The 12512-nt window shown below is 51.1% G+C and overlaps 1 protein-coding gene across 2 annotated transcripts in view; it reads left to right on the plus strand.

Annotated features, from left to right (window-relative positions):
• The window catches only part of kif1ca (kinesin family member 1C, a), a 28709-nt gene extending 16683 nt beyond the window's left edge, over positions 1-12026 (plus strand). The window contains exons 12-28 of one of the 2 annotated variants that reach the window (XM_088015567.1): positions 136-214; positions 289-437; positions 1379-1486; positions 1562-1710; positions 1786-1865; positions 3221-3296; positions 5353-5432; positions 5507-5601; positions 6374-6457; positions 6928-7108; positions 7205-7277; positions 7352-7450; positions 7703-7864; positions 7949-8224; positions 8302-8391; positions 8752-8974; positions 9500-12026. In XM_088015567.1, coding sequence (XP_087871693.1) covers positions 136-214; positions 289-437; positions 1379-1486; positions 1562-1710; positions 1786-1865; positions 3221-3296; positions 5353-5432; positions 5507-5601; positions 6374-6457; positions 6928-7108; positions 7205-7277; positions 7352-7450; positions 7703-7864; positions 7949-8224; positions 8302-8391; positions 8752-8974; positions 9500-10275 — 2780 coding nt within the window. In that variant the 3' untranslated portion in view covers positions 10276-12026. The remainder of the gene's footprint in view (positions 1-135; positions 215-288; positions 438-1378; positions 1487-1561; positions 1711-1785; positions 1866-3220; positions 3297-5352; positions 5433-5506; positions 5602-6373; positions 6458-6927; positions 7109-7204; positions 7278-7351; positions 7451-7702; positions 7865-7948; positions 8225-8301; positions 8392-8751; positions 8975-9499) is intronic. The other variant, XM_014974767.2, reaches the window with a different exon arrangement.
• The last annotated feature ends 486 nt before the right edge of the window (positions 12027-12512 follow it).

Below are 12512 nucleotides of genomic sequence, written 5' to 3' on the forward strand. Positions count from 1 at the left end.
ATTAGTAACATCCCTAAACGGGAGGCTTTTACTGTGAAACAGCTTGTTGATTTCCTGTCGGATCCAGTCGATCCGGTCGGCGTGAGGACGACCAGCGATGGTTTCATCATTTATAAAGTTTCACTTGTTTCTCAGGAGGAAACTCCCGGACGGCCATGATCGCTGCTTTAAGTCCTGCTGACATCAACTACGAGGAAACACTGAGCACCCTGAGGTCAGAACCCCTCAGATTACCCCGACCCGGTCCGGTCCGGTCCGTCCCGCTCAGACCGGTCCGTATGCTTCCAGGTACGCCGACCGGGCCAAGCAGATCCGCTGCAACGCCATCATCAACGAGGATCCCAACGCCAAGCTGATCCGGGAGCTGAAGGCCGAAGTGGACCGGCTGAGGAACCTGCTGTTCTCCCAGGGCCTGCAGGAGCTGCTGCAGAACACCGGTACCGGACCCGACCGGACCAGACCGGACTGGACCTGACTGGACCGGACCTGACTGGACTGGAGCCGATCGGACCAGACCGGACTGGACCTGACTGGACCCGACTGGACTGGACTGGACTGGACTGGAAAACCGGACCGGATCCGACCGGCGCCACATGACAACATGGAAACATTCTCATTAATTCACCCTGAATACATATAAAACATCATGAACTCAGCGGTTTCAGCCTGCTTACAGAAGCTCAGGGTTTCGGCTGTTTCTCAGTTCTCTGGAAGTTGGTTCCAGATTTGAGGTGCATAGAAGCTGAAAGCTGCTTCTCTGGAAAACTGGGATTTAAGATGTTAGGAGTTTGGAAAAGAACATGTATGTAGTGGCCTCACCACTTAAATTTAAACCTTTGTTTTTAAAAAAAGCCATAAATCACCAGCCGATGTGGAAACTTGGGTTTGGAAAAGTAATTTAGGATTTCATGAAAGTGGGTGGGAGGAAGTTGGTTTCCATGGTAACAGCCTTGCTCAGACAGGAAGTGACCTGGGTTGGTCTCATGTTTTCATCAGCGTCTCTAGGAACCAGTTTATAGTTTGATCTGCTAATTTAATGGCATCCAGCCATAACTGATCATCTACAGTATCAATAACGAATCAATCAATCAATCAGTCAGTAGGTTTCAGACTGTCCCTTTAAGTCCAGGTCAGTCAGTAACGTCTGGATTTATGGAATATTCTAGATGTTGTGCAGCTGATTGTGTTTGTAAGTGAGAGCAGAGAGAGTTATTTTCAGACAGCAGCTGTGTGTGTGTGTGTGTGTGTGTGTGTGTGTGTGTGTGTGTGTGTGTGTGTGTGTGTGTGTGCGTGCGTGCGTGCGTGCATGCGTGCGTGCGTGTGTTGCTGACATTCCCGCCTGTTAGCGGTGAAACCTGACCCCTGTTCTCTCCTACAGTCAACAACAACATCAGCCTGGGGGGGGCAGCAGTTGTGGCCGCCGCCCCCCCGCCGCTGACGCCGACAGCCAATGGGATCGCAGCTGCAGCAGACTCCGCCCCTGCAGGTGCCTCACCTCACTGCTTCATTTTCCTGCTAAAGCTCGTAGGAAGTGACTGAATGAATCTTGACTTCATGTTAGATCCAGATTCTGTTTCTGCTGAAGCTGAAGCTCCACCTGCAGGAGACACACCTGCTGACTCCGCCCACCCCACCCAGAACGGGCAGGACGCAGAGGAGGCGGTCGCTACGGAAACCATCAGCAAGGAGGAAGCGGCTGAGAGGCTGATGGTGGGACGTAACCAGATTATTTAATCTGGAGCTCAGAGATTAACGGATCGCTGACGGATTCTGGTTTCTGTTCAGGAAACGGAGAAAATCATCGCAGAGCTGAACGAGACGTGGGAGGAGAAGCTGAGGAAGACCGAGTCCATCCGCCTGGAGAGGTACCGCCGCCACGGTTCACCCTGTCATTACGGTTCACCCTGTCACCACGGTTCACCCTGTCATCATGGTTCACCCTGTCATCATGGTTCACCCTGTCACTATGGTTCACCCTGTCACCACGGTTCACCCTGTCATCATGGTTCACCCTGTCACCACGGTTCAACACGGTTCACCCTGTCATTACGGTTCACCCTGTCATTACGGTTCACCCTGTCATTACGGTTCACCCTGTCACTATGGTTCACCCTCTCATCCCGTTTCACCCTCCCCTCCTGGTTCACCCTCTCATCCCGGTTCACCCTGTCACCACGGTTCACCCTGTCACCACGGTTCACCCTCTCATCCCGTTTCACCCTCCCCTCCTGGTTCACCCTCTCATCCCGGTTCACCCTGTCACCACGGTTCACCCTGTCATTATGGTTCACCCTGTCATCATGGTTCACCCTGTCACTATGGTTCACCCTGTCACCACGGTTCACCCTGTCATCATGGTTCACCCTGTCACCACGGTTCAACACGGTTCACCCTGTCATTACGGTTCACCCTGTCATTATGGTTCACCCTGTCACTATGGTTCACCCTGTCACTATGGTTCACCCTGTCACTATGGTTCAACACGGTTCACCCTGTCATTACGGTTCACCCTGTCATTACGGTTCACCCTGTCACTATGGTTCACCCTGTCACTATGGTTCACCCTCTCATCCCGGTTCACCCTGTCACCACGGTTCACCCTGTCACCACGGTTCACCCTCTCATCCCGTTTCACCCTCCCCTCCTGGTTCACCCTCTCATCCCGGTTCACCCTGTCACCACGGTTCACCCTGTCATTATGGTTCACCCTGTCATCATGGTTCACCCTGTCACTATGGTTCACCCTGTCACCACGGTTCACCCTGTCATCATGGTTCACCCTGTCACCACGGTTCAACACGGTTCACCCTGTCATTACGGTTCACCCTGTCATTATGGTTCACCCTGTCACTATGGTTCACCCTGTCACTATGGTTCACCCTGTCACTATGGTTCAACACGGTTCACCCTGTCATTACGGTTCACCCTGTCATTACGGTTCACCCTGTCATTACGGTTCACCCTGTCACTATGGTTCACCCTCTCATCCCGTTTCACCCTGTCACCACGGTTCACCCTGTCACCACGGTTCACCCTCTCATCCCGTTTCACCCTCCCCTCCTGGTTCACCCTCTCATCCCGGTTCACCCTGTCACCACGGTTCACCCTGTCACCACGGTTCACCCTCTCATCCCGTTTCACCCTCCCCTCCTGGTTCACCCTCTCATCCCGGTTCACCCTGTCACCACGGTTCACCCTGTCATCGGTCTGTGTGTTTCAGGGAGTCTCTGCTGGCGGAGATGGGCGTGTCCATAAAGGAGGACGGAGGAACTCTGGGAGTTTTCTCCCCTAAAGGAGTGAGTTCACCCTCTAACGTTCATTCATTCATAATTCATGCTGTTGTTCCAGATTGTTGCTGGGTTTCATCATCCTGTTAGTTTTACTGGTGTTACTGGTAACATTCAGGTCATACTGGGATCCCTGTGGAGAGCATCAGTACCTCCAGTTTGGACCAGAACTTTCTGCTGAGTGTTTCCTTCAGTGATGTTTCTGCCAAAGCGCTAACAGAGGAGCTAACTCTCCGTTAGCGCTAAGCTAACTTTGAAACCTTTAGCGCTCTTAGCCCAACTTAAATATGTTTTGTCCGGATAAATCCTAAATCTTTAATTTGTTTGGATGATTTTAAATGTTCTGAAGTTTTAGTTTGACTGTTAAAAGTTCTTCAAGACGTGAGACGTTTTTATTCATGCTCTTATTTTGAAGTCTGTTCATGCAGCAGTTCCATTTCCTGTCCTGATGGTTTTCAACGAATCCTTACTGGGTTGAAGGTTCTGGAAAACCGTTCAGCTCCTCAGGAACAGGAAATAAGGTTCCAATATATATTGGACCCAGTTAAACCGACTGGACCGGACTGTCAGGCCTTACAGAACCACGGGAGAAAGGTTCTGTTTTGGTTCCGTTTAGGTTCTGTTTTGGTTCCGTTTAGGTTCTGTTTTGGTTCCGTTTAGGTTCTGTTTAGGTTCTGTTTTGGTTCTATGTAGGTTCAGTTTAGGTTCTATGTAGGTTCTGTTTAGGTTCAGTTTTGGTTCCGTTTAGGTTCTATTTTGGTTCCGTTTAGGTTCTGTTTAGGTTCTGTTTAGGTTCTATGTAGGTTCTGTTTAAATTCTGTTTTGGTTCTATGTAGGTTCAGTTTAGGTTCTGTTTTGGTTCAGTTTAGGTTCTATTTTGGTTCCGTTTAGGTTCTATTTTGGTTCCGTTTAGGTTCTATTTTGGTTCCGTTTAGGTTCTGTTTAGGTTCTGTTTTGGTTCTATGTAGGTTCTGTTTAGGTTCTGTTTTGGTTCTATGTAGGTTCTGTTTAGGTTCTGTTTTGGTTCCGTTTAGGTTCTATTTTGGTTCCGTTTAGGTTCTATTTTGGTTCTGTTTAGGTTCTGTTTAGGTTCTGTTTTGGTTCTATGTAGGTTCAGTTTAGGTTCTGTTTTGGTTCTGTTTAGGTTCTGTTTTGGTTCTGTTTAGGTTCTGTTTTGGTTCCGTTTAGGTTCTATTTTGGTTCTGTTTAGGTTCTGTTTAGGTTCTGTTTTGGTTCTGTTTTGGTTCTATGTAGGTTCTGTTTTGGTTCTGTTTTGATTCTGTTTAGGTTCTGTTTAGGTTCTGTTTAGGTTCTGTTTTGGTTCTGTTTAGGTTCTGTTTTGGTTCTGTTTTGGTTCTATGTAGGTTCTGTTTTGGTTCTGTTTTGATTCTATTTAGGTTCTGTTTAGGTTCTATTTAGGTTCTGTTTTGGTTCTGTTTAGGTTCTGTTTTGGTTCTATTTAGGTTCTGTTTAGGTTCTGTTTAGGTTCTATTTAGGTTCTGTTTTGGTTCTGTTTAGGTTCTGTTTTGGTTCTGTTTTGGTTTTATGTAGGTTCTGTTTTGGTTCTGATTTGATTCTATTTAGGTTCTGTTTAGGTTCTATTTAGGTTCTGTTTTGGTTCTGTTTAGGTTCTGTTTTGGTTCTGTTTTGATTCTATTTAGGTTCTGTTTAGGTTCTATTTAGGTTCTGTTTTGGTTCTGTTTAGGTTCTGTTTTGGTTCTATTTAGGTTCTGTTTTGGTTCTGTTTTGGTTCTGTTTTGATTCTATTTAGGTTCTGTTTAGGTTCTATTTAGGTTCTGTTTAGGTTCTATTTAGGTTCTGTGTAGGTTCTGTTTAGGTTCTGTTTTGGTTCTGTTTTGGTTCTGTTTTGGTTCTGTAACATGGAGTCCAGCTCCAGAACGCATGGACGACCCAAACAGTCGGTTCTGTTGTGTCTAAACGGAGTCAGCTGAGATCAGTTTCTGCTTCCTGTCTGGGCCAACGCGGCCATGTGACGTTAAAAATGGCCGCCAGGCTGACTCCAGGTCAGAGGTCACCGGTCAGCCGTTGGGTTGTTCTGTTCCAGACGCCTCACCTGGTGAACCTGAACGAAGACCCGCTGATGTCCGAGTGTCTGCTCTACTACATCAAGGAAGGATTCACCAGGTCAGATGGAGGTCAAGCAGGGTCAGGACGTCTCAGAGGACATCTTGGTCCTCACTGTTGTCTCTGTGTCTCAGGGTTGGACAGCAGGACGTGGACATCAAGCTGTCTGGACAATTCATTAAAGAAATCCACTGTGTGTTTGTCAGCGAGACCAACGACCAGGGAGAAGGTCAGACACCGTCTGTCTGCATGTCCCCCTGTCTGTCCCACTGTCTCACTGTCTGTCTCTGTGTTTGTCTCAAACCGGATCCTGATTGGCCGGTTTCTGTCTGGATCAGTACTAACAGCTCTTTCTGTGTCAGAGCGCCCTCTGCTGGTCAAACGCTCTCAGTGTTTATCTGAATCCTTCATGAACTCCAGAGTTTCTTCCCTTCCTCGTGTTATTCTAGGTTTATGTTCTAAAAGGCAGTAGGTGATTCAGAGGACGGTGCAGCTGAGCCTCCATCATGGCCGCTAAGCTCCGCCTCCCAGTAATCAGCTGATTAAACTGGATTTGGTTCTGTTGGGTCTGAATCAGGCTGACTGCCGGTTCTCTGTTCACTGACTCTCTCTTCTTCTCTCTCTGAAAAAGCTGCCAGGAAGTCTGTCAGGTATCGTCTCTTTACGATCATGTGACCTCTGACCCCTTCATCCCTCCCTCCTCTTCCTCTCTGCTGCTGCAGTTTAGCCTCACCTGGCTGAACTGCAGATGAGGAGAAAGTCAGAAGGTTTTCCTCATCTGAGGTTTCAGCCAGAATCTCTCCAGACTCTAATCTCTTAGATTATTATTGTTATTATTATTATTATTTATTGTTTGCTCAGAGTTTTGCTGAAATGCTGCAGAGTGTTAGAAACCCTCCTCACTGTTGGCGTCAGGTCTGGTGGGATGAACCGTTTCGTCCCACCAGATGTGACGCGTTGTGATGAACACATGAACCCAGCTCTCCTCCTCCTGTCTGCAGTGGTGGTCACTCTGGAGCCGTTGGTGGGAGCGGAGACGTATGTGAACGGGAAGCAGATCACCGAGGCGGTCGTCCTGAGACAAGGTCAGAGCTTCAACCCGGAGCCTCCATTCACCAGCCAGGCTGTGGTTTCACTGCCTTTAACCATCGCTCACAAAGACTATATCCATCCTGAGTGCAGCTATTGATCTGATTAATGATTAATGATTAAGGACAGGCCGGCACCGAGAACTGACAGGAAGGCTACTGACTGGTGCTAGCTAGCTGCTAACTTATAACAATAAATGACCTGTATACTTTATCTAGTCCAGAGGACCCCAAACTGCTTCACACTACAGTCATTCACCCATTCACATGCACCAGTCACTCGCTCATCCAAGGCTAGGCTAACGCTAGGCTAACCTTAGCCCATCTGTGCTAGTGGCAGCAGAGGGAGAAGGTGATGCACTGACCGCTGCCGGCCAATCATTCATCAGTCTTAATACTGCATCATATCAGCATCAGTTTCATCAGACGCCTGTTTCTGTACGCTTCCTGTGTGTCTGCGTTGCTAGGTAACCGCATCGTGATGGGGAAGAACCACGTGTTCAGGTTCAACCACCCGGAGCAGGCGAGGCTGGAGAGGGAGCGCAGCGTCACGGCTGAGCAGCAGGGGGAGCCAGAGGACTGGAACTACGCCCAGAAGGAGCTGCTGGAGAAGCAGGGCATCGACATCAAGCTGGAGATGGAGAAGAGGTAGGAGGAGGAGGAGGAGGAGGAGGAGGAGGAGGAGGAACGATTTGGGCTAAGTAGAGAGGGAGCTGGGAGAACTGAGTGCCTGGTGTGCTGCAGACTGCAGGACGTGGAGACCCAGTACCGCAAGGAGAAGGAGGAGGCCGACCTGCTGCTGGAGCAGCACAGACTGGTGGGTTCCTGTCAGCCTGCCCGCTGGCCACCAGCCGGTCCGGTCCAGAGGTTAACCCTGTGGTTCTGGTTCAGTACGCAGACAGCGACAGCGGAGACGACTCCGACAAACGGTCCTGTGAGGAGAGCTGGAGGCTGATCTCCTCCCTGAGGGAGAAACTTCCTGCCAACAAGGTGGGAGCCTCATTCAGTCATTCAGACGCTGCTCTGCTTCATCCAGAACCACGTCTGAATGGAGCAGCGTGAGCGACCCGGTTCTGGCTGCATCCGGTTGGCAGAAGGGTTGGAAAGAAACTCTGTACTGATCCGATCGGGTGGAACGACTGATGAGCCCTAAAGGCCCCGACAGCCTTCGTCTGAACTGAAGTTTCACCTGAATCTTCAGTTCAGGTGAAGCTTCATCGCCGTCGGTGTGGCTGTGTCCAGGTGCAGACCATCGTGAAGCGCTGTGGCCTCCCCAGCAGCGGGAAGCGGCGGGAGCCCCTCCGGGTCTACCAGATCCCCCAGAGGAGGCGGATCAGCAAAGACCCCAAGCGGGTCACCATGGAGGACCTGAGGATGCAGGCCGTCAAGGAGATCTGCTACGAGGTCTGCGCCGCGCCACGCCGCGTCGTCTCCTCCTGCTCCTCGACAAACACGTTTCACCTGTTCTGTGTGCGGCGCCCCCCGCAGGTGGCTCTGGGAGACTTCCGCCACTCGCGTCAGGAGATCGAGGCGCTGTCCATCGTCAAGATGAAGGAACTCTGCCGCATGTACGCCAAGAAGGACTCCAACGAGAAGGAGAGCTGGAAGGCCGTGGCCCAGGACGTCTGCGACACGGTGGGCATCGGAGAGGAGCGCAGCCCCCCCACCGAGGAGGGCGGCGGCGGAGAGACGAGCGAAGGAGGGCAGAAGGGAAAGGTGTACGACCTGAAGGCTCACATCGACAAGCTGACGGACATCCTGGAGGTAGGTGATCCCCGCCGCCTCCTCGGCCTCCTGCTGGGTGGGAGGAGCTGACGGAGGAGTGTCTGGGTCTCCTGCAGGAGGTGAAGCTGCAGAACAACATGAAGGACGAGGAGATCAAAGCCCTGAGAGACAGGATGATCAAGATGGAGAGCATCATACCTGTCCAGGTGAGTTCCCACGCTCTAAGGTAACGGGCCCACACTGCGTTCCCCAAGGGCCACTCCAACCTTCACATGGGTCCCTTCTCCTCCACTCTGGAGCTAACCGGCTAACTGGCTAACCAGCTAACGGATTACTGGCTAATGGCTAACCAGCTAACTGGCTAACCAGCCTCACTGCAGCAGTGCAGCTCTACAGAGCTCTGCTCCTGGAGCGGGTAGCAGAGCTACCATATCTATGCTAACAGGTGAAGCACAGAGAAAGTCTCAGGAGACCTTTGTGCCCTTGAGGACCGGAGTAGGAGACCCCTGATCTCAGGTGTTTGTCAGCATCCTGGCCCAACTCTCACCGGTCCGACTCGTTTCCAGGACGACGACATGAACGGAGAAGGAGGCGAGTCGGCGCAGAGGGAGGGAGGCGGCCTTGACGACACCAACGACCCGCCAGAGGTCAGAGTTCAGCGCCTCATGGACGAGGACCCGGCCTTCAGGAGAGGGCGCCTCCGCTGGCTGAAGCAGGAACAGCAGCGCATCCAGAACCTGCAGAAGCAGAACATCACCAAGAAACTGCGAGGACAGAACCAGAACCCAGGTTGGTGAGGGAGGGGGTTTGGATTGGATGGGCTAGCTGCTCGCTAGCGTTAGCTTTCTAGGCTAGTCACCCACTGGCCATTAGCAGAGATGTGCTAGCATTGAATGAGCTAGCTTGGATTTGGAAAGGGGAGCAGCGCCAAACTATTCACACCCTGAAGGTTTCACAGATTTACTGAAGACAAAAACCTTCATGTGTGAAACAGCAGAAGGAGAGCCATCGACATTTATACAAGTTCACATCTGAAAACAAACGAGCATATTCATGGGATAGATGGGCCTAGTCAAAGTCCAGACCTAAGACCAGATTAGAATGTTTAATAGCAGCTGCTCTAAACTGAATCTGAGCTCCAACTATTTCAGAACGAAGGAGCGGGCAAAAGTTTCCAACTGGAGACAAATATACGCCACACTTTTCAGATTTCTGTCTGAGGTCCCAGTGAGGTCATGCTGAGGTCACAGTGAGGTCATATTAAGGTCACAGTGAGCTCACAGAGGTCACGCTGTGTGTCTCCGCCCCCTGCAGGTCAGCTGACCCCCACCGTCCCTGTCCATCTTCCCGGTACCGGCCGCTTCATCCCCCCCCAGGAGTGCAAGCTGAAGTTCCCCTTTAAGAGCAACCCGGCCCACCGGTTGTCATGGGGACCGGCCAGCGAGGCGCTGCAGGCTCTGGGTCTGGGCGGCGAGGGCGGGGGGGCAGAGGAAGACGGTGGGGGGGGCCAGGAGAACGACGGGGGCTCCCCCACGCCGCCCCCGCTCCTCCCCCTCCCCTTCCCTACACCCCCCCCACGCATGCGCACACCCAGCCCTCACCGCGCCTGGCAACAGCGTAACCAAGGCAACCAGGGCGGTTTCCACCACAACCAGCCGGGCAACAACCAGAACTACCAGCGGCGGCAACGCCGCGGCTCCCTGGACGGCTCCGCCCACAGCGGCGAGCAGGGCGGGGGCGGCGGCGGTCACCAGGGGCGACCGCGGCAGCGCAGGGCGGCGTCGCCCGGCGGGGAGCAAGGGGGCCGGCCGGGGCCCCGGGGCGGCAGCAGGGACAGAGAGGGGGGCTTCTACTACAACCAGCGGCAGCACCATCAGTTCCACCCACACCCGTACTACAACTCCCAGAATGCACCATTCCAGCCTCAGCCCAACTACCACAGCCTGCCGCGCTCCGGCCCCCTGCCCCTCCACCCCGACATGCTGCTGGGGGCGGGGCCTCCGCCCGCCGGATGGGGCTTCAGCACGCCGCCCAGGATGAGGCGGCAGTTCAGCGCCCCCGACCTGAAGAACAAGGAGAACGTCATGTGACCCTGCGCAGGCCTCTGATTGGCTGCGGATCCTCATGCTGTAGAGAACAGACCGAGCGCGTGTGTGTGTGTGTGTGTGTGTGTGTGTGTGTGTGTGTGTGTGTTTCAGCACCTTTATGAAACAAAGTGTCTGAGGTCACGTCTGTCCTGCTGTTTGGGTTTTAGCCGTCGCTCATGTCGGGTTTTATCTTAACCTCAGCCGTTGCCTAGGCAACAGGATCCCTGTCTCATAACCGCTGGTTTAGTCCGATCAAGTTCTGGTTCTGGTCCGGTACACGGTTTCAGTTCACAGGCAGAAGAACTGAAATGTTAGAGCTGAACTAACTGGAGCTTTTTCCCATCATGCAGTTCAAAATGTTCAGTTTTCCCAAAGCGTTCGTCCTGACGGCGTTTCTGCTCTGATGCGCTACATGAAGAGCTGGCGCCCCATTTGATTTTTCCCATTTCACCTGAACGCTGCGTAGCCAACAGCTGCAAACCAAAGAAAGCCGCTCTGTGGCGACCCCTGCAGGTCCCCAGAGGGCATGACGTGTGCAGGAAGTGTTTGTTTTAGGAGAGGAGCACGTTGGGCGTTACTGAGCTGTGTGTATATCTGAAGTTTATCTTTCTGTTTTTATTTGTTTTTAATGGAGATGAATTTTAAAAGGAATGAAATGTGCTGACGGTGCGTTCAATGTCACAGGCAATCATGGGAAACGAGAGAATAAAGTCTGAGGATGGGAGAGAGGAGGAAGGACTGCGGTTCATGTAGGGTTAGCAGGAGGGGATTCTGGGAGATGTAGTGAGATACAGAAGGCAGTGGAGGTTTGATGAATGTCTGTTAAATATGTGGAGGTTAAATCCACTCGCAGCAAAGCATTCTGGGAGAGGAGCACCAAAGTGTTTGAACGAACCAATAGGAGCGCTCCTTACTGCATCGAGACGACAAAACAAAACGTTCTGGTTGGTCCAAACAGTTCCCGCCACGGAACCAACCAATCACAGGACAATCCTGAAACCCGCTTCTGCCTCCGGGCCTGATGGGAAACGTAGTTTCCTCTTTCTGCTTTTTAAACGTTTATTTCCAGTTTGAGCCTCTGATTGGCTGTTTTATTTTGTGTAGTCATTTGCTTTTTGTGCTGCGTATCTTAGCCCCGCCCACATCCTCGGCCATGAGTGATGATGTCATCATCTGTCATGGTTATGATTATTATGTCATGATTAATGTTTGGTTGTTGGGATGCTGCTACAGGAGCTCCGCCCTGTATCTTCTGCTCTGTGTGTGTGTGTGTCTGTCTCTGTGTGTGTGTGTGTGTCTGTCTGTGTGTGTGTGTGTCTCTGTGTGTGTGTGTCTCTCTGTGTGTGTCTCTCTGTGTGTGTCTCTCTGTGTGTGTGTGTCTGTCTCTGTGTGTGTGTGTGTGTCTCTGTGTCTCTCTGTGTGTGTGTGTCTCTCTGTGTGTGTCTCTCTGTGTGTGTGTGTGAGTTTCAGGATTAATTTAGACTCATCTTTTTATTTGACGTTTTGTTTTTATTTCTTTTTTCTCTGGATTTGTTTGGGACCCCGATTCCAGAACATTCACTGCCGGCCCCGCCCACCCACACCTCTGCACCAATCACAGCCTCTGAAGCTGTGACATCACAGAGGGGGGGTTAGAGACGTTCTATTGGCCCAGAGCTGCTCGGGTGTTTCCTGTCTGTCGGGTTTTGTTGTATCAGGAACCAATCTCAGGCTCGACCTGCAGACATGATGGCAATAAACTGTCAGGAATCAAAGCTGCTGCTGTGTCGTTCTTCCAGCTACGGTGGCCGACAGGGGTCAAAACATTAAAGTATCCATTAGCTGCGATCTTTACGTTCTGTCGCTAAGCTCTCAGGTTTAATATAAAGTTTTCTTCTCTGCAGTTTTTTCACAGAATCAGGATAAGAAATGAAGCCAACATTCAAATATAAATGTCTTTTTGTTGCTACAGCGCCCCCTGCTGTTTGTTTTCTACCTGCTAGGATCAACATTAGAATCTACATTATTACTTATGAATACCTGCTGCATAAATGATGGATGTTTATCATCATTTATTATTGGAAAGTTAGATTGGAGGATCCGTGGTTAGAATGACTGCTGACATGTTTCTGCTAACATTAACATGGAAAATGAGTTCAGTTATATTTCATTATCAGATACATGAAGGAAGAAAACTGATTCAAACTGAATTAAAGTGAAGCTTCATAACAGTAAAACTGTTCAGGAAATATTTCAGACCC

The sequence above is a fragment of the Poecilia mexicana genome, unplaced genomic scaffold (genome assembly GCF_051168715.1).
Source record: "Poecilia mexicana isolate PSO_F unplaced genomic scaffold, ASM5116871v1 scaffold_18, whole genome shotgun sequence".
In the NCBI taxonomy this organism is placed as follows: domain Eukaryota; kingdom Metazoa; phylum Chordata; class Actinopteri; order Cyprinodontiformes; family Poeciliidae; genus Poecilia; species Poecilia mexicana.